Source organism: Danio aesculapii, chromosome 4 (genome assembly GCF_903798145.1).
Source record: "Danio aesculapii chromosome 4, fDanAes4.1, whole genome shotgun sequence".
Lineage (NCBI taxonomy): Eukaryota > Metazoa > Chordata > Actinopteri > Cypriniformes > Danionidae > Danio > Danio aesculapii.
The window spans coordinates 19,639,660-19,662,266 of record NC_079438.1 but is presented as its reverse complement, the minus strand read 5'-3'; the positions used below and the strand labels follow the sequence as shown (position 1 = coordinate 19,662,266).

General features: G+C 38.4%; 2 protein-coding genes across 2 annotated transcripts in view; one reads left to right on the top strand and one right to left on the bottom strand.

Moving 5' to 3' along the window:
- LOC130222025 (NACHT, LRR and PYD domains-containing protein 12-like) overlaps nucleotides 1-19,387 on the top strand; it is a 272,015-nt gene extending 252,628 nt beyond the window's left edge. The window contains 10 exon segments of the mRNA XM_056454634.1: nucleotides 2,643-2,720; nucleotides 4,521-4,983; nucleotides 4,985-6,459; nucleotides 6,851-7,024; nucleotides 8,877-9,052; nucleotides 9,177-9,348; nucleotides 9,978-10,151; nucleotides 16,225-16,398; nucleotides 17,213-17,259; nucleotides 17,369-19,387. Coding sequence (XP_056310609.1) covers nucleotides 2,643-2,720; nucleotides 4,521-4,983; nucleotides 4,985-6,459; nucleotides 6,851-7,024; nucleotides 8,877-9,052; nucleotides 9,177-9,348; nucleotides 9,978-10,151; nucleotides 16,225-16,398; nucleotides 17,213-17,259; nucleotides 17,369-17,898 — 3,463 coding nt within the window. The 3' untranslated portion in view covers nucleotides 17,899-19,387.
- Nucleotides 1-22,607, bottom strand: part of LOC130222164 (gastrula zinc finger protein XlCGF8.2DB-like) — a 58,454-nt gene that overhangs the window by 12,004 nt on the left and 23,843 nt on the right. The window lies entirely within an intron of this gene.

Here is a 22,607-nt window from a genome sequence, read left to right as displayed (position 1 = left end):
TTATATTGGCACATTCGTTCATTTAGAAGTCCCTATATTGTTTACTATGTTATTTTGAATATTCAATCAGAATTAACATGCAAGTATGACTTTGAACAACATTAAAACTATCTAGATGACTGTGAACAATGTTGTACTTTGATAATTATTGGCTGCTTATATGATTTGCCTATTTAGAATTTGAAAAGAATACTTTGCTGAAATTTTATTATTAAGGAGAATGTCTGAATATCCAAATATAAAACCAACTTTACCTCTATGTGACCAGTTGAGATGAAATCTGTGATCAGGAGTCACGGTTCAGTAAATCAAAGTTCTCCAATATATATATATATATATATATATATATATATATATATATATATATATATATATATATATATCAGATTTTCAATATGAACATGTTTGCTGAAACCCAGCATTTTAGTGTGCTTTCACACTTTGTTCAATTGGCTGGACCGTACCCAAGTTCGATTGTTCCCCCTTGCCACCTTTTCAGTTGTTTTGTGTTCACACTGTCTTATTTCCTGGTGTACCCCGCTACGCTTGCGTCATCGAGCTGCTGTTTTGTTTACGGCCGTTGCTAGGTGATTGAGGTAAAGTTGGTTTTATATTCGCACATTCAGACTTTCTCCTAAACTTATTATAACTTTTTAAAATAATTATTCGCTATTTCTAAACAGGGTAATCATCTTATCAAAATACAACATTGTTCACAGTCAAATAAATAGTAATGTTGTTTTCAAGTCCTACTTAGATGAGATTTCAGACTCAAAGTACCATGGTAAACAATACAGAGACCATGTCACAAGTTGTCACTGAACAAATGTGCGAATATAAAACCAACTTTACCTCAATCGGAAGGAAAGCGCTTAAATGGAAAGACGTTCACATATCGCGGTCATTCTGCCTTTACTGAATCTTTTGGTTTTGGACATACAGAAAGCGACTCGCGTCCATCTGCCGCAAAAATATTACAAATATTCAGAACATCACACAGTGTCTGCAGAAGCTGTTTTTGGAGAAGAAAGACTTTAAGTCAAAACCTTCACAATCATTTCAGACTTCCTCATCTGATGTGGTGAGACCAGCTTGTCTGAGCGTAGCCTAGGAGGCGGAACTCAAATCTGGCTTTGGTTTGCTGCAGTTTGGTCAGAGTCAGTTGTTCCTCTGCCAAACGAAGCTGTGCTTCTGCCCTTTCAGTCTCTTTTTGTAATTGTTGAAAGTGATTTAAAAAAATCAGCGATTGCCATTATTTGCATTTTTTTTGGTTATTCTGTAATCATTGCATGCATCCCTTATTAATATTCTAAAAAGAAAAATATTTTCCATTGTGATGAATATATAAATCAATTAGTGACAGAATAAAATTGATTGTTTTTGGTCAATTTTGACTGCTGTTTGGGGGATTATTTTATGAGGCCAAACTCTTTCTACTTTGCTGTAGGCCTATACTGAAAGGTGAATGCGTTAAAGCCTACCTAATCACTGTAGCCTGACGGATAAACAAATACAATTAAAACCTTATGAATAAATAGGATATCTTTTAGATACTGCATATCCAAATATAGTATTATTTGATACATTTTTTTAAGTTTTCATTACATTTTGGGCATGTAATCTACGCTGAATCCACCCTTCTGATGGGATCAGTTTAATCCAGGTTTTTTGGATCAAAGTGATCCAAATCTACAAAAAATGTCTGAAAAACCCAAACCAAAGGGTTGATCCGGATCAAAACAACAATTGCATTACGTGATCTAATCCGATTATGTAATCCGTTTTGTTTAAGATTTGATCCAATCCCTTATCCAAAATCATAGTGGATTACTTTTGAATAACTGGGCTCAGAAGTCGTAATACCCAAACAGCTCATGGAAAAAAGTAGGCATACGGAGTATATGTGTGTGTAGCAAGGACTACACCACTGGTTTGTTGTACAGTTGGCAGTTCACTTCCATTATTTGGCTGTTGCTAGGTGACAGTCACGAAAGCAAAGCGTCAAAATGGAAAGACTTCCGCACATGCCGGTCGATTTAATCTTTTAATTTTGGACATACAGAATCTTCATCTTCTGTCATAAAGGTCTTTTCTTGCACACATTTCCCTGCTGCTTCTGTGCCTGTACTGATCAGCCATTCCTTTGATCCGAGTCTGTTTTCACTGAAGCGCAGTCATCATCATCATGTTGTGTTGGGCGCATATATGCTGCTGATCAACAGATTTGGTGGCAACAGTTTTGATAATTGATATTTCATAACAGATGATGGTAAATGAACTTGTCTTGCTGTCCTCAAAGTCTGGACGCAGTTTATACTGCTGCTTATATAGCCACGTGATAATGATTGGCACGCCTGAATGATTAGGCTCCTCCCACACCTACACTGTCGACTTCATTCAGTGATTTTGATGATTAGTTGATTCAGCTTTGATCTACTCTAATAGTGCTGCATTTCTATTAGGCTTTCTCTATTAGAAATGCTCCTTGCTCTGTGTTTGCTGATATTTTTCATATTTAGACATTTGTTTTGTTCAAATATAAAGGAAATTAATGTAAGTGTTTTTGAAAATGAAGAACAATTAATGCCTGGTTTGTTGACTCCAGTGTGTGCAGTGCTGAACTTTAATTTTCTCTGTTTCAGTTCAGTTCATCAGAAGAGCTGGGTGTCTATGAAAAGTGACTGGTCTATGGATCCCGCAATCAAACGACCTGCTGTCAGGTAGATCATCACTACTCGCACATGATTACACTGCAACATTTATAGGATCATGCATTTCTAGAAGATCAGAAATATTACACTTTATTCTCACAGTCCAGTCAAGACATTTTATTACAGGGAACAAAATACAGGTAACTTTAAAACTAAATGTCCACACACTCACTGTTACAACCTCTTAGATGTTAGTCTAGGGTAAAAGTAATAACATTTAAAAGGTGTGGTGCTTTCACAAGTGATGGGTGCAAGCAAAAGACACAAACAACAAAACTGCCAACAAAAGTGATTTAATGTACAAAAAGTGAAAGCAGAATATTGCCCAAATAAATATACAAAAAGAAGAAATATTTATAATAATAATAATAATAAAGTAGCAAACTCAAACAAAATTAGGTCAACTCAAGAGTAAGGGGGCGATAGTGAAGCCAAATCAAAGAAATAAATATAACAACACAATTCCAACTCATAAACAACCCCTTACCTCGCTAGGAACATGAAAGAAAAGAAAAGTCTTCAGCGCCAAGCGCCGTATTCTTCCCTATACTGAACTATATGAAAATAAATACATAGATGGCGTTCACTTCTTACTTAGTGATTTAAACAGTGGACTGTCTACGTGTTTGCAAAAGGGAAGTCGTACGACATCTTCCCTATCCACATTACTCTGAGGAAAAGATTGAACTTGAAATCTCTCAATGCTATCAGGTAACAGCTGGGCCAGAAAGTAACAAACAAAAACAATCGAAATAAAGATGTACTAAAATCACAAAGTAGCTCAAAATGGGCAAAAGTAATAAAAAAAAAAATTACCCCAAAAAAGTTAAGCAAAACAAAATCATGTCAGCAAAATCCCACAAAAACGAGATCAAAGGAAAAAAGCGCTCTCCTCCGCTCTTCTTGGCGTCCTTTTATATGACCGCGCCATGTCGCCCAATGACGATTGACTGGTCTCCCGACCAATTGGCTGTCGCAAAGGCGGATCTAAGGGAAATGACTGACTGGAAGAAATAAAGAAAACGAGAGGCAAAAATACTACAAATATACGGCAACCGTAACACTCACATTTGATCATTAGTGAAGTACTGAACCCTGAGGACAAACGCTTGTATGATCTGGAGATTATTGGGTTAAACAAACACTATATTCAGTCAGAAAGTGAGCTGACAGAAGCAGAGCAAACACAGTCATGGTGAAGCACTGAAAGATTCAGACAGCCGAGATGGCAGAAGATAATTATTTTCTTATTGATGGCAAAACATTTAACAAGTATATGATCACAACAACCTTCAGGACTACAGACAGCAGAATACAAGATTCAGCAACATGAAAACATACAACTATACAATAAAAGAAAACAGTCAACATTACCACATTACACACTACAGCAGATGAACAGGTAATCTAGAATCGTTTGTCCTCCTGCTTGTGCTTTCTCACATTTTCATCTTAAAAGGTTTTAAATGTCTTTAGTGAGCATCCAGCATCATTGTAAATAAATGATATCAAATGACTGATGGGTTACATTTAATAAATGACAAACACTGTTAAATGTTTACAGCATTTTGCGCATTTGACGTGATCAGAGTGTGGTGTTTAAAGTGCTTCACAATAGAGCTATGAGAGACATTTGAAGACTGTAGCCGGTTCTTGCTGATCTGGGACAGTTTCTGCATTACTATAGTTTGGTTCTGGATTAAATCTGTGTATTGTGTCTCAGCTGTTTCAGAGAAAACACACATGACTTTACTAAAGGATCTTTACATTCATACTCATTCATTCTTTGTGTCGTTGTTGTTCCTGCAGTGTGGTAGGAGATGATCAGCCTGGAGACCTGCAGCAGCATGCACTCCAACCAGAACATGATGAACTTCAGAGAGTCAAAGAGCAGCACAAAACCAGCATGAAGAACAAGTATGAGAGATTATTTGAGGGAATCAACTATCAAGAGACTCAAACCCTCCTGAATAGGATCTACACACAGAATTACATCATAGAAGGAGGGAGTAAAGGAGGGAATAGAGAGCATGAGGTTTTACAGATGGAGAAAACAGCCAGAAAAATACCCTCACAACACACCCCAGTCTACTGCAATGACATCTTTAAAGCCTCAGCTGGAGCAGGACATGAGGAGAAGACAAAGGTGGAGAAAGCCCAGATCAAGACTGTTCTTACCAAAGGCATCGCTGGAATCGGGAAAACCGTCTCTGTGCAGAAGTTCATTCTGGACTGGGCCGAGGGAAAAGCCAATCAGGATGTAGATTTCATGTTTTGTGCTTCCATTTCGAGAGCTGAACTTGATCCGAGATCATCAGTACAGTCTTCACAGACTTCTGCTGGACTTTCATCCTGAACTTGAAGATCTGGAGCCCAAGATTTATGAGCAGTGTAGAGTTGTGTTCATCTTTGATGGTCTGGATGAAAGCAAAATCACACTGAACTTTTCAGATGAGGAGAAAGTTTGTGCTGTGACGGAATCTTCATCAGTGGCTGTGTTGATATCGAACCTTATGAAAGGAGATCTGCTTCCCTCTGCTTTCATCTGGATCACCTCCAGACCAGCAGCAGCCCATCAGATCCCCTCCAGATACATCAACCGTCTGACAGAAATTCAGGGATTCACTGAGCCTCAGAAGAAGGAATATTTCAGGAAGAGAATCAGCGACGAGCATCAAGCCAGCAGAATCATCTCCCACATCAGAAGAGCAAGAAGCCTCCAGATCATGTGCCACATACCAGTCTTCTGCTGGATCTCCTCCACTGTGCTTCAGAAGCTCATGGAAGAAGATCTGAGTGCAGAAATCCCTCAAACTCTGACTGAGATGTACATCCACTTACTGCTGATTCAGATCAACATGAGGAAGCAGAAGTATGAAGAGAGAGATCCAGAGAAGCTCCTGCAGTCCAGCAGAGGAGTGATCCTCAAACTTGCTGAAGTGGCTTTCAGACAGCTGATGAAGGGCAATGTGATGTTCTATGAGGAGGACCTGATTGAGAGCGGCATAGATGTCACTGACGCCTCAGTGTATTCTGGGATCTGCACTGAGATCTTCAAGGAGGAATCTGTGATTCATCAGAAGAAAGTCTACAGCTTCATCCATCTCAGCTTTCAGGAGTTTCTGGCTGCTTTCTTTGTGTTTTACTGCCATTTAACAAAGAATAGAGAACCGCTGAGGTTGCTTTATGAGAGTAAATATTTAGATGATGAAGATGTGTCAGATGATGATTTATCTGAATATTCATATGATCAATATCTACAGGTCATCTCTGAGTTCTCTCTGTGTCATCTGCTCAGTTTAGCAATATATAAAGCTGTCAGCAGTAGTAATGGTCATCTGGATCTGTTCCTGCGGTTCCTGCTGGGCGTCTCACTTGAGTCCAATCAGAGACTCTTACAGGATCTGCTGACACACACAAAGGAGAGCTCAGAGAGCATCAGGACAATCACACAGCACATTAAAGACATGATCACGAGACATGTATATCTCTCAGCTGAAAGATCCATCAATCTGTTCCTCTGTCTGCTGGAGGTGAAAGATCAGACTCTGGCCAGAGAGATTCAGGAGTTTGTGAAATCAGACAAACACTCAGAGGAGGAACTCTATGATGCTTACTGCTCAACAATCTCCTACATGATTGAGATGTCAGAGGAGCCGCTGGATGAGTTAGACTCTAATAAATTCAACACATCACCTGAGGGAAGATGGAGACTCATACCAGCTGTGAGAAACTGCAGAAGAGCTCTGTGAGTATTCATTCATTCATCACAGAAGACACACATCAGTCTGCACTGAAGACTCCAACCACTACAGTTTTGTAACCAATACAATTCACTACAGTTTTGAGTGTGACTCCAAATCCAGACCTCCATGGGTTAATACATTTGATTTCCAGTGATCATGTCTGTTTGATTTTATAGTCAGCACATTTAACTGTGTAAAGAACAAAGTATTTAATAAGAACATTTTATTCATTCAGATCTAGGATGTGTTATTTTAGTGTTCCCTTTATTTCTTTGAGCAGTGTATATATAGTTTATTTTCAGTGTTGCTTTTATTATTGTAGACTGGACTCATGAACACTCAACAGTGCTCATTTCTTACTGCTGATTTTGTTGTTCTTTGTCCTCTACACAGACTACAGTGGTGTTATCTCACTGCTCAGTGCTGTGAGAGTTTGTCTTCAGCTCTACAATCCTCAAATTGTGTCCTGAGAGAGCTGGACCTGAGTAACAATGACCTACAGGATTTAAGAGTGAAGCCTCTCTTTGATGGATTGAAGAGTCCAGACTGTAAACTGGAGACACTGAGGTAAAATAAAAGAAAGTTTCCATAAAATAAATGCTGCCACAAATGACTTTTACATTGTGCAACAAAGTATGATGCAGTAACGAGCATATGCTGTAATGTATTTTATTTTTGTTTATTTACTGTGAATATTTCATATTTCAAGTGTAAAATCAAGTATGAGAAAAAACTGTTTATACCAGATATAATATTGCTCTTAAGTGTAAGTAAGTGTAAGTTTCTGCTGAAATTATTATTGATTCGTGTTCTTTGGTATTTTTAGGGCATCTCTGAAAGAGCTGCATTTCTGCAGATATTTAGCCCACCACTGAGTCTCTTAATTTACTAGTGTAAATGTGTGTAAAGTTATATTTAGTCAGTTTTTAAATTGATTTCAGTAATATTATTGACTAATATGAAAATGTTCATATGATTTATTTACAATGCAGTTTGTAAAGTCATATTTTCTGTCACGTAGTATATATTATATAAGAGACTTTCTTTTAACAAATATGAGAATCTAAATGGATTAGCATTGTAAACATTAAATAAAATTTATTTCATGTATTACATTTTTTATTATGATACTCCCAAAATAATTCCTAATAAATCTGTCTGGCTCTGCTCATTGGGTTTTATTTTATGTCTGACTTGTGAATTTGTATGTGTTGTAGTCCAATAGTGTAGTAGTGTTTACTATAAAGCTGGTTATTTGCTTTTCTTTATTCTTCTTTAAATCTAGTGATTCATTTATCATCATTAATTTTATTGTGAAGTCAGATAATAGCAAATGCTAATGATGATTATGGTTCTCACAGGAATACACTAAACAAGAGTGAGTTCAGCCAGCTGGAGGTGTTACAGCCTGGTCTTAGCTGGTCAGGCTGGAAAATGACCAGCTAAAACCACCTTGACCAGCCTGGTTTAAGCTGGACATAGCTGGTTTTGGCTGGGCTCCCAGCCTGGTTTGGCTGGTCAAGCTGGTTTTAGCTGGTTATCTACCAGCCTGACCAGCTAAGACCAGGCTGGAAATAGCTGAAAACCAGCCTGGAAATGGCCAAAACCCCTCTAAAACCAGCCTGGTCAACCAGCTAAAACCAGCTAACCAGCCTAGGCTGATTTAAGCAGTTTTTTTCAGCAGGGCAGCTAGAGGCCCTGATGTGGCCACCGTAATAACTGGGGTCATGGCATCCATCTTGTGTGATTACTCTTAGGCAGTCAGACATCTTGGGAAGATACTGAGGGTTAGCAGCCATGACAGTTGATGAAGCCACAGGATTTTAGAGTGTTGAATGTTCAAAAAAAAACTGAGCTAGTAAATTTGAGTTGAAATCTGAAAATGCACTTCCTGTTTTCTTTTTTCTAAATTGTAAGATTACGTCTGTCTGAGATATTGGGTGTGGCTAACATACTTAACCACGCCCCTCCAGCTGTCAGTCTTTACAACAGACAGGAATGGTGAGGAGAAGGAGTCTGTTAGGTTGAAAAACATTAGGTGCATTCGACTTCATGCAGGGCTGCGCAGATCGATCGAAATCTGTCTTAAAGCGGTGCATGCTGGGTAGAAATGCTGTCCGGATTGACGCTGCGCCAACGCCAAGTGACTGTCACATGTGGGATCAAAGTACTGCATCAGCGCTCCGAGATCAGATGAGTGATTCAGGCCGTGCAGCATCTGAACCCTTTGAGCCGCAACTCAGAAAGTTCAGTGTTTCCAGTGCTGCTATGTGTGTTGTTATGACCATTAAAGACATTCAGAGAAGTCAAATGAATCTTTTCTTTTTCCCTATGATGAGAAATCACTCCTCATAGGCACTTCAATAAGTTTCATCCATACCAACAAAATAATACAATGTCCTTTTTGTTCACTACACAGGCTACAGTGCTGTAATCTCACTGTTCAGTCCTTTGAGAGTTTGTCTTCAGCTCTACAATCCTCAAACTGTGTCCTGAGAGAGCTGGACCTGAGTAACAATGACCTGCAGGATTCAGCAGTGAAGCTTCTGTCTGATGGACTGAAGAGTCCAAACTGTAAACTGGAGACACTGAGGCCTGAGTTCAAACACTTGATTGATTGATTGATTGATTGATTGATTGATTGATTGATTATAATTATTTATTACATTAAACGAATTACTAAAAATTAAACTGTAATTTTGATTTTTTTTTTTCAGACTGGTGACGTGTAACCTCACTGTTCAGTGCTGTGAGAGTTTGTCTTCAGCTCTACAATCCTCAAACTGTGTCCTGAGAGAGCTGGACCTGAGTAACAATGACCTACAGGATTCAGAAGTGAAGCTTCTCTCTGATGGACTGAAGAGTCCAAACTGTAATCTGGAGACACTGAGGTAAATTATTTTTCACTCAACAACAACAAAAAGTCTTTTGATTTAGATGGAAATGTCCTGATATGTTTAAGAGCATTCGTGGATAAACTGCAAAATTCTGCTTTTTCAAATGAAAGTTGCTCTTTTTCTTATACAGTTCAGGAAATCAGTCTATGTTAAAGATTATTTTAATTACATCTAAAATCTTTATTTATATTTTTATTTGATCATGTTTATAGTTCATCTTTGAATTGGTTTATTGGAAAGACATATTACGGATTTTGTCAGATGTTTTGGTCATTCTGACAAAAAACAGAAACAATGTGGATGAGGCCTGAGGAGGTTTCTGGACCCTGCAGCAGTTTTGACAGGCTTTAATAATTTGCCATTTTTCAGGTTCATAAATATAAAAAGTCTCATGGCCCTCTTGTCTAAGCTGAAATTTAGCAGTTTTTTTTTTACATTTTAAAATATTCAAGAATATATTAGATGGCATTTAATATTCTGTTTTATTAAATAACACTAGTCAATAATTCTAATTAACACAAATTCCAATAGTTTTGTCATATCATTGACATCATTTTTTTTTTTAACATCAGATGATTTACTAAAATCACACTGTTAATGCAGTCTGTGTTCTTCTTTCTCAGACTGGGCATTTGTAATCTCACTGTTCAGTCCTGTGAGAGTTTGTCTTCAGCTCTACAATCCTCAAACTGTGTCCTGAGAGAGCTGGATCTGAGTAACAATGACCTGCAGGATTCAGGAGTGAAGCTTTTCTCTGATGGACTGAAGAGTCCAAACTGTAAACTGGAGACACTGAGGTAAAATATATTACACTCAACAGATTACAGGGTTGTGATTTCAATCGTAACTATACTAATGTATGTTTATAAAAAATATATTTAATAGCATTACTGAGTAAACTGCTAAATGTATAGTTTAATGTAGTAAACTGCAAAATGTTGCACTTTCAGAGCTTCTCTTTTTCCAATATGCCCAAACATGACTTAAAGTTAAAGGAATCAGTTTATTTTAAGGATCTTTTAATTAATTACCTATATGTGATTAATTAAATATGTAAATGTATGTAATGTATATATAATTACCTTAATTACAATATGTTGACTGAAGTTTTTTTGAGTGCCCTATTCAAGTGCACATCAGTCATTGTCACTCAGAAACATGTGGGACATTGATCTATTTCTTAAGACTCCTGGCTGCTAAAGCTAAACTAACAGAGGTGATCTAGTTAATGTTAATTGCTAGCATGTTCCATCCCAAACATAAGAGTTAACATTTGCATTGGTTAGAAAGTAGTAAAAGTAATATATAATGTATGTCTGATATTTGCAAATTTTAGGAGCGTCTTTAAAGTAACGACACCTGATTAGGGCTAGGCGATGTGGATTTCAGAGGAGTTTCTTTCTTCTCCAAATATTCCTCTTCAGAGATCGTGCTTGCTTATTCTTTCACATTTAACCAATGACTGTATAAAATATGGACGACGCGACAGCACCATTTCCCATTGAACGCTTTGAGGGCAAAACGCCTCGTGATGGGCACAGACTTTCGCAAAAGACGTGAAATTGGAGCCTGGGCATTGGAAGGACTGTCTGATGGGGCCAGATAAGGAGCCGCAGAATCGAGCTTCCAACCAAACACTTGATGTAAAATCAACCACGCCCCTCAAACTTCTCACTTGACCGCCGGTATCTACACTATAACTAAGGCTCGCTGATGTAAATATAAGCATTTACATTTAAAAACATTTATAATTCAATATTAGCATTACATGTTGGACTGCAGAAATAAACCATCTTTCATACACTGTAGCCTGAGTTAGACTAATATGAGCACAAAAAAAATATTCTTTTACAACAGGGTTGTTGGTATTTGTTATCTTTATGGGGTAAAAATAACACTTGTAAAATATGAACAATAACATTCAAACAACACATACATTTAGAAAGGTTTTTATTTTTAATTAGCAATCAACAGAACCCAAAATATAGCCTTCACACCTTAGTGTAGCAAAATTAGCTCAGTTTATGAATATTAGTGATCAATAATATTAGATAAGAGTTATTAATTATTAATATTCTGAATTAACGTATTGTTAATGTGACCAAATAAATATAACAAGACCTCGCCCGCTCGTCTGAGCGAACTCTGTAATGATCTATTTATTTAGAAAGGGAATTATAACTACTCCTTGTGAAGTAGATTAAACATTTACAAGTTTTGAAAAACTTAATATCAGCTTGTAGCAAAAATCGATCATTTAAGTGACTTTTTCTGTGAGGCAAACAATACAATCCATGTGATTATAATGGGATTTATTGACTAGTCTGACATGCAACAAACAAACGTACAAAGATAACAACAAAAACATAGATGAGAAAACAAGCGAGGAAATAATGAGTTTAGATAAAAGAATGGCAAATCTACCTCAGTTCCCCACACCTATTAAGGATCACCAAGATTATAAAAACACTTTTTTATGAGGGGCACAGCTTTAACGCTTAACTAAATACCTGGATTTAGTGGGTTTCTCTGTCTCTCTTTTTGCGAGTTTCTCTGATGCGTTGGAGGATGGAGTCCTTTAAGAAGTCCTTCCTTGATGCGTGGAGCTTGCGGTGCAGATTAGAGGATACATGAGGCGCAAACTTTAAACTGAGTTTACTTTGCTGGAAAATAAGAAACATGGACTCGGGCGAGTCACGCGGGTACAGAAATGCGGTCTGCCCTCTCAGGGGGGCAACTCTGGAGACCTTCTTTCGGAGATGTTTTCTGCCCAGAGCTTTGGGTGTAGATCGGTTTTGATTATGGGCCAAGTTACACCCATTTTCTACTGACTGACCAATAATTTCAGGGCAAAGTTGGAGCGCGAAACTTTCCTTTGTCTTTGAACCACTCATATGCATAATGAGCGCCCTCCCGAGACATACGGATAGTCTTTAACTCAGAGCATTAAAGAATGCAAGCCGTGAAGGTTATTATCATGCACTCAGCATCATGTGTTGTAAAATAGCAGGAGAAACGTAATGATACTAAACACAACACTCTAAACACACATTAGCTAGCATCTAGGCATTTCTATACTGTATAAGGCTCAAAAAGGACTTTATTAAAGCATTCATATACTGTTTTAACTACTTTGGCTATTGGGAAGAGTATATAGATTGCAAACACACATTACATATCATTTGGAGTGAGTTTTGAGTTCTAATAGTTATTTTCTTCGAATCTGGAGGGGGCTTTGGAATGTGATTGGGTTTGTAAATGAAGGAGGGAATTTACTCCGTTTCCCCATCTGCAATATAGGTTTAACAGTGCCAATGGGTCCCCAGCGTCCAATAAGCATCTCGGGGTAACACTGGTGTCATGCACAGTGACCTTTGCTCCAGACTTCCTGGAGTCCAAAAAACAAACTTTTTTAAGCCAGAATACAATATGGGCTAAAGATAGGTGACTCCCTTTCTTCAGCTGCGGCCCATATGTTACAATAGATAACGATTTACCAAGCAGGAAAATTTGTGTGCTTAAAAGATATATACAGCAAGATTTCTAAATATCAACGGGATATTTACACATCCCAACCCTGTTATGTACACTATTTTATAGACAGGCGGACACATGAGGTCTGATTCACTCTCGCTTGTTTACTCAGGAACTGATGTCATGACAACTGTTGCCACATTACATGTCTGAACATCATCATACATTCATACATTCCGCTTCCAATGTACCCTTTATAGAACACCTCCCCTTTTAAGTAAGAACCCTCTAACATTTACTTATAAGAACAAACATTCCATTACAAGTGACATCATCTGTAAACATTATCTTGAACTCAAGCAAACAACTTTCTTTTCTTTTTTTCTCTAAACATAAGCTCTTTTCTTGTTACAAGTTCAAACACTCAGGGGGCCGTGACACTCTGCCTGAACTTGTCACATAAGACTCCCTGGGCCTATCCTTGTCTTTTACAGGATGGATATGAGTTTCAGTGGTACCCGTGTCATGGGTTGTGTCTCTGGATTCAGTGAGTTCTTGATGTTGCATTGGGTACCTTGAGTGCGATTTCTCCTTAGCAGTCCTTCAGTGTGTATGATGTAAAATCTTGGTGTTCCTGCAGAACTCATGACTGTCCCTTGAGATTGTTCTCTTGGCAGCCACACACTTTGTCCAGGTTGCAGTATTGGCTAAGGACGTACTTGGTGGCGCATATCATACCAGCATCGCTGTTTGTCTTTTGCTTGCCTCTCACATATCCTGAACTTGATTTTTTTTGGCCATCGAGGTTTTAAAATCTTTGGAAGCTGTGGTAATGTAGTGTGCAGTACTCTCCCCATGAGATGTTGTGCAGGGAGGGAGCCATTCTCTAGAGAAGTAGTCTGATATATCAGCAAAGCTTTTGTTTTCTCTCCGTCTCCTTTCCACAGTCCTTTTACTGTTTTCCGTTTGATTGTGGGTATCTCGGACTGCTAGTAATATGTGCAAACCCAGTCACTTGCAAAATTTTTAAAAAGCGCACAGCTATACTGTGGTCCATTGTCTGACATAACAGTCTCTGGAATCCCATGGCGACTAAACACATCTTTTAGCGCTGCAATAAAAGTATCTGCTGTGGCTACATTGAGACATGCTACTTCAATGTTGCATGAAAAATAGTCCAGAAATATGAATAGTCCAGGAGATATGTAGTCTTTTTCCCAGAAAAATAAGTCTGTGCCCACTCGCTGCCAGGGTCTTTCAGGCACTGGGGTGGTCGGCTAGGGTTCTCTGTGTTCTGCTCTATGCTGTGAAAAAATAGTACAGTTCTCCACCAACAGACTAATGTGAACAGACAGTCCTGGCCACTAGACTCCATAATATACACGACCATTGTGTATGTTATGGAGGACCTCTTGCCTCATGCATTGAGGAATTACTATCCTTTGGCCCCTGAGGAGTAGCTCTCCAGCAACAGTAAGATATTCTCTTTCAGGCCAGTATGGCCCCAACTCAGGGGGAAGGGGATGTTTCATTGGCCACTCAGTCTCGCAGTATTGGATGAGTTTTCCACAAATAGAATCAGCTTTCTGACTCTTGATTATTGTAGTCAACCTTGCCTCCGAGAGCCTGAATCACTGCATCCACAAACGCCTTTACTTCCTGTTTCTCCTCCTCTGTAAATGTATGTTTTACTGGGGCTCTTGATAATGTGTCAGTGGTTATGAGCTGCTTACCCGGCACATTCACAATGTCAAATGTGAACTTCATCAGTCTTAGCTGAAACCGCTGGATTCGTGGAGGGAGCTCATCCAGTGCTTTAGTGCTCAGCAGTGACAGAAGTGGCTTGCGATCTGTCTCAAGTCTGTCCTTTAGACCAAGAAGGTAAGATGACAGACATTCGCTTGCCCATGTGACAGCAAGGGCCACTTTTTTCTATCTGGGCATAATGTTTTTTGCCTCAGAAAGGCCTCCGGAGATAAACACTACTGGTTTCCATATACCATCTGACTGTTTTTGACTCAAAACACCACCCAAGCCAAAGGAAGAGCCATCAGCAGCAACACATGTCTCTGCTGTTGGTGAATATGGGGACAACACTCTATGAGAGCTCAATACCACTTTCAATTTCTGTATCACCTTTTTTGTAATATTTCCCAACACTATTCGTTTTTCTCACTAAGCAGGTCTTTGAGTGGGCAGGTATATGATGCAAGGTGAGGCAGAAATTTTCCTAGATAGTTAGCCATGCCCAAAAGTCTCCTCACTCCTGTTGATTCGGGCATCTCCATGATCGCCTTGACTTTACCAGATTTACGTCCTGTAAATCAAGTTCAGATAACCCCAGGAGATCAACGTGGAGATCGGCTAACATTAGTTTTGTCTTCCTAACTGTTATTTCCGACCCATAAAGAGAATTACTGCTAGATAGCGATCACCTGTATTTCCCCCATCATCGTTACTTAAATTTGTTCACAATGTGTCATTTATTGTGTGTCATTATTATCATTTAACAAAGGTTAAACTCAATGCCTGCACTTTGCGTTTACATAGTAGCCTGCATTTGCTATTATATCAACACAAATGGTTGTAATAACGTTAACAAAGGTGAGGTTTTATATAATAAAAAATAATAATTCAATCGCGCCAGCTCTGGGCTGCAGCAGACATTACTCGTGGGCCAATCCGGCCGGGATGCGTGCACATCTGGCCAGATTGACTTGGGCCGGAATTGGGCAGTGAGTCCATAGGCATCCAGCCCGAGTAGACAGCAGACAGAGTCGGGCCCAGGGGTAAGTCTCCGGCAGGCAAGAATCTAGCCGGAACTGGCCCGAGTGTATTTTTCTATCTGGGTGGTTAGGCGTGTATCAGTAAACTAATAAAGCCAGAAAAAAGCCCTGACCTTACCGAATAAACAGTGTTCCACCAGATCCTGTATGTCAGAAACTATAGTTTACTGCTGAACTCATTTTATCGTGATAAAAGAACACAGAAATCGAACAATAACACTTCAGTCTCCTGCCGAAGCTCAGACAGTCTGCTTTGAGAAACTGTCAATCACAGCTCTCAATCACGATGAAACGCCCAGCATTAAACTACTGCTAAAAACGAACTGTTTACAAAAATGAAGTTCTGCACCTATATCAGCACGATAACCAGTGCCTTAATTGACCAAAACCATCTTTGGGGACATTTTATTGCAAGTGTATTCATTTTTTTATTTGGGCTCAAGTCTCCTTTATTAACCCAAGGGGGGATCTAACGGCCAGGACCTTTACTCAAACGCAGGCTTGTGGCACACGTGCATTTAACACACAGGATAATGTGTGTGTGCAGGCCGGCAGTGGCGTGATGTGTGATTGTCCAACTGTGTGATGTGAACTCTTGCTGTGTTTGTAGATTGTCTGGCTGTATGGTGACAGAGGAAGGCTGTGGTTTTCTGTCTTCAGCTCTGACTTCAAACCCCTCACACCTGAGAGAGCTGGATCTGAGCTACAATCATCCAGGAGATTCAGGAGTCAAACTGCTTTCTGAAAAACTGGAGGATCCAAACTACACACTGGACAAACTCAAGTATGTGGAGCATCACTGGCCTTGTGCTTTTCCACTGAATGGCTTTAAAAAGACACTAGAAAGCTCTTTTCTGATCTTCAGTTTTCTGTGAGGGTTATGGGGTGAGGACAGACAGAAGATACAGCTTGTAGAGTATTCCAGTCATGTCTATGAAGAGCAAATCATTGAGTGTGAAATGAATCTCCTCTGTAAATGTTGGAGTGTATTGGCTCAGTTGTGACATTAAGCGGGACACACTGTACAGTTTCAGCATTTGAGCTGAGCAGAGAAACTTCTTCCTCCATTTGTGCTGAAGAATCCTCCAATATCAGGTCAGGAATAGGGTTGGGGATTGAAGATGGATTCAGATTCTGGAATCAGACACTTGGATTAATGTTCAGACTCTTGTTCTAAAATCAACATCTGGATTCCTCTTCTCTGTGCACACATGTGTATTTTTCACTTGCTAATCTGTCAGGAACTGGCGAGCAGCTTTAATAATCTGAACATAGTTTAGAGATGGACTGCAACATGTGCTCAAAGGCTGCATGTGCTGAAGAACGATGGCAAAGCTAAGTGTGATCACTGTAATAAATGAATGTTGCAGCAGGGTGTCTCCATCAACATGAGCAGTATCTGCGCTCGCTTCACCAACAGCAGAGGAAAAGAACGCACTGTGTTAGATTCATTGTGCATCCCGGCTGGAACCAACAAGTGTTGTGTGTTTTAGCTGAAGAGTTTGGAGCGTGTAGCTGAGCAGCTCAGTGCTAGCTGTAGCTTATTAGCTGAGGGGGAAACTAAACAACTCATTCTCTCCATCTGTGTGTGTTTACAGTCTGGATCATGGAGGAGACACGAGGATTACAGCAGGACCACGCAAATGTAGGAATACACACACACTCTCTCTCTCTGTCTCTCTTACTCTCTCACACTCTCTTTCCGCGCACACACACACAGCTGTGGTTATAAATGTGTGTGTTCTTGTGTTCAGATGCCTGTTTTCTCACTCTGGATCCAAACACATTATACACTGGTCTCATTCTGTCTGAGGAGAACAGAGAGGTGAAGAGTGTGGAAAAGCATGAGCCGTATCCTGATCATCCAGACAGATTTAATGGTCTTTATCCTCAGGTGCTGTGCAGAGAGAGTGTGTGTGGACGCTGTTACTGGGAGATTGACTGGAGCGGAGATAATCGTGTGTGTATAGCAGTGTCATATAAGAGCATCAGCAGGAAGGGACTAGGTGATGAGTGTTGGTTTGGACGTAACGCTCAGTCCTGGAGTTTGTGCTGCTATTCCTCCAGTTTCATATTCTGGCACAATGACACACACACTGATCTCTCAGTAAAGCCGCTCAGCAGAAGAATAGGAGTGTTTGTGGATCACAGTGCAGGAACTCTGATCTTTTACAACATCAACAGAGACACAATGAGCCTCATCCACTCAGTCCAGACCACATTCACTGAACCGCTCTGTGCTGGGTTTGCTGTTTGGCGTCCATCATCAGTGAAACTGTGCTGAAGACTGAGGAGGAGCAGTAGGTAGCAGTGTGTGTGTGTGTGTGCGTGTGTGAGAGAGAGAGAGAGAGTGTGTGTCTGTCTGTGTGAGAGAGCGTGTGTGTGAGAATATGTTTGTGTTTCAGTGTGTGTATGAGAGTGTGTGTGTGTGTGTGTGTGTGTGAGAGAGAGAGAGAGAGAGAGAGAGAGAGAGAGAGAGAGTGTGTATCTGTCTGTGTGAGAGAGCGTGTGTGTGAGAATATGTTTGTGTTTCAGTGTGTGTGCGTGTGTGTGTGAGATTTTTTACAAAAATACTTTATTACATGATTTTTCATTTCACACATTGTAACTCCACAGCAGATCGAACAGCAGCTCTCCTTCCTCCACATTCCAGACAGCGTCCTTATAACACACTGTTGTTCAAAGGTTTCAGCTTCATTTATGGCCTTGTAATACTTCAAATCTATTGTAATTCTGGATCTTACGAATGCTTTAAAACTGTAAATCTCTTGATCATGTACCTTTCATCTAGAATATTAATATGAATTATGCCCTTAATGACCCCCTCCCTGGCTAATTGTCACATGACATAGCGATAAACAAATGAACCATTTACATAATTTAAGTATTTGAGTATTTTATACTTCACATGTTCTGATTTTATCAGCTTTTCATGAACTCATGATGAAACTCGTGACACATTCAATATAAAATCTGCTGCTGATACAGGTGCCGTGTCTGACATTAAATTGTGTCAAAGTTTAAGTGAAAACACTGCTTCAAATATTCTAAATATTTTTCAAAATGAAATTATAATACGAATATTTTTACTGAAATGTTTTTTAAAATTCTTGCTAAATTAGGAGAATTTCTCAATCTTGTTACAGGTTTACAACCCAGAAACAATGAGATGTGTAACAGGGTTGAATGTGATGGGGTTGAGTTTTTAAAACAAAATGGCCTCTGCTCCTCGTGTGGTTTAAATGAGAAGGCCCACATGGCAGCAATTAAACAAGAATATGTTATATTGTTTGAAAAAAAACAATAATTTTCCATCTTAGTTTTACGTTACGGGGTTGAATTGTTAAGCTTGACCGCACTCTTCCTAATTATAATAAACATCATAAAATGTAAAGAAATAAAAATATATCTTGCCTTGTACATGTTTGCTCCTCTAAGACTACAACACAGTTATTTAAAATGGTAATAACACTTCACAATCAGAGAGTTTTTATTTATCTCTTAAGTTAGCTTTAATTAATTAAAGATTCAGGATGTACCTGATGAATTCTTTTTAAAGACTGTTCAATGTCATTTGCCAACGATATCTCACAGCAATTCCTGACTTTTTTATTTGGCTTGTACATATGAATGTATGGGATCTTGTTCGTACATTTTAGTATGATTAATTTGCTCATCCCTCAATGATGGTCGGGTTTAGGGGTGAGGTTTGGTGCCTTCTTTTAAAAATCCTCCTACTGTTTGTAAAGCGTCCTTAAGCACTGGCGCTATATAAAATAAACAAAAACAATAAATTAAATAAAGTTTAACTGAGCTGATGATATTTGACCTACAGTATTCTCATAGAAGATATCTGCTATTACAGTGATGGTGTTGGCTTAGTACTTACCATTTGCATATGTCACGTTGATCACAATTCCCTTTTTTTACATCAACTTTATAGGTTTAAACTTGTTTCTAGTAGTTGTTACTAGTTCTCACAGACAGTATCTGAGTTAGAATTACTTCGTTATTATAATAACTAATTACCAGGGCTATTGTGTTTAAACAGGGTTTCCGCAGGGTCTTAAAATGTTGTAAATTCCAAAATCCAAATTTCAGGTCTTAAAAAGTCTTAAATTTACTGAAATATTGTGTTTTAGGTCTTAAATCTTTTTTTAAACAAGTCTTCATTTTCCTTTGTTCGTGTTTTGCTACCCAATCTGGCCAAAACCCATACAATCACCAACAGTCCATCTCAATAAAACTTTAAACTTTTCATTCTAAAAGGTCATTTGAACTCTATTTATCATAATGGTTTAATTCTTTTCCTCACAATAACATTTGTTTAAACATGCTTTATGTATTTACTGCTGAGGACATTGACCTGGATAGATGTTGTACATAGATTTAGTTTATTATAGTTTTTAAATCATTTGTTCATTTTTTATTTTTATTTTAAAGAAAGTTTATGTTGAAAAAAGTGTGTGGATACAAGTAAAGCTTGCTTGTTTTTAATATTTAAAATCTTTTGCTAAGAAGTATCTAAAATATTTTGTTTTTTTATTATTCATTTATTATTGTATTATTTAAGGTATTAAATTATATATTTTTTAATAGGACAAATAAAAATCTTTTTCATCTGGGCCATTTGAAAAATTCCTTAGCCTTATGAGTCTAAAATTTTATTCATAATGGTCTTTAAAAGTCTTACAATTAACTTGGTGAAACCTGCAGAAACCCTGGTTTACAGTATGTCAGAAAACGTGGATGCCCCCAATTTAAAATACGCAGAATGAAACAGACACTGAAATCACTAATTATTATTAAACATTGTACATTATTCTAAACCATATGATGATGTTGTGGGACGACATGTGGCAAAACGAACAAATTATAGTGGAACAATAACGTTCAGCATTGCACTGACTACAACTGGCCAGCAAACTAGTCTAAAAATGACTTTTGCTGCTTAAATGGATTACAGCATGCTGATGATATACAAAAAATTGTTCACCCTGGGTCATTCTGATCCTGGATAAACAGAATCATGGGTTATCTGTAATCATGTTCCACACTGCTCATGCTATACCTGGGGTTAAAAAATAATCCTGGATGTTCATTAACAGACATTTCACATTCACAAACCCTGGTTAACATCATTATTTGTATATTTATGTTGTCAATGTCCCTGATTGGACAAACAGCAGGTCACCTTTTTAGATGACATTTCTGCATCTTATCAGGTATATAAATTGTCACCATGTTAGGTCTTCAGCTAAGCCTCAGGACATGCACAAAGGCAAGAAAACAAAGACAAAAGTACAAATGAATGAAAACAAATAGCAAAGTATGTCATCTCGCCATCTCCTCATCAGTTTACAGCAAACAGAGCTTTAAGCATTTGCATAAGTTATATACAATAATGCAAACTCACAAATACTGTAAAAGCGTGAATTATACTCACTTGCTATGAACATGCAGGATTTGTGTCAATCGAGTCTTCCAAGCAGGTTAAAAAATTTTCAATCCACATGAATATTTATTGAATTTATCTGCAAGTTTCACATCTCGTCTTTCGTTGTTTGTTTGTGTGGTGTTGCAGTCCAGGTTACCGGAAGCAACTGGCAAACTCCGGTAGCTGGTTAGAAAGTTTGATAACGCTAAACTTCTGCACCGCACATGCGCGATCACTCTGACAACTGGACTGTCTTAACGTTGCCTGTTTTTGGGGAGAGCTGGGAATACAAAACCAGAGTAATAGCATGTATTGGTCAATATGATGTATTATTATTGTTAAATACACCTGTTATGATACTGGAGATTATCTGAATGTGATGTATGTGATCATCTATAAAAGTGCAATATTTTAATACTCACCCCAGGAAATTTAGTGGAGTCTTTTAGTTAGTCTTTTGCAGTGGGAGGCAAATAGTGGTAATTTCTACATGTATACATTTATTTTCTTATTTGTTTGTTTTGATTTTTGTTTCCTTATTTTACTGATATCTTTATAAAAATTTTTATGGATATCATTTGTACATATGAGCAGTTTTGGCTGGACTGTAAAGAGGAGCGGACACTGTCAATAAATTACATTTTGCACATAAGTGCTCTGCCCTATTCTTAGCCTCGTCACACTCTCCCTTGTGTGGTTTTAAACCTTTATGAGTTTTTTTTAATCCTGTTGAGCACAAAAGAAGATATTTAAAATAAAAATAAAAAACGCTGGCTTTCTTTAAGTTCCAGAAGAAAGGAAATGTTTAAAAGCACATGACGGAGAGTAAATAGTAAGGTCATTTTAATTTTTGGGGTGAAACATCCATTTCATGCTTGTTGCTTTGTGCCTTCATACTAAAGTTCACTTTTTTTTTTTTTTTTTTTTTTTTTTTTTTTTGAGACCTGATGGTGCTGAAAGAAGAGACTCATCAACTGAATGAAATGGAAGAGAAACAGTTAGAGAAAAAACAAGAAATAACAACAGATGAAAAACCTACACTGACTAAAAAGACTTCATCACGCGGAAGACCTCGGAAATCCAAATCTGCGTGTAATTTTACTTGTCGTCAATGTGGAAACCGTTTCAGTCGAAAAAACAACCTTCAAGTCCACATGAGAATTCACACTGGAGAGAAGCCCTACACATGCCAACAGTGTGGACAATGCTTCTGTACTAGTGGAAACTTGGTAGTGCACATGAGAATTCACACTGGGGAGAAGCCTTACTCTTGCCCTCAGTGTGGAAAGAGTTTTAAGCAAAATGGCAACCTTAAAGTCCACATGAGAACTCACACTGGAGAGAGGCCCTACACATGCCAGCAGTGTGGACAACGCTTCTATACTACAGGAAACTTTGCACAGCACATGAGAATTCACACTGGAGTGAGGCTGTACACATGCGAACAGTGTGGAAAAAGCTTCTATCATGCAGGAAACTTGGCAGCGCACATGAGAATTCACACTGGGGAGAAGCCTTACTCTTGCCTTCAGTGTGGAAAGAGTTTCAAGCAAAAT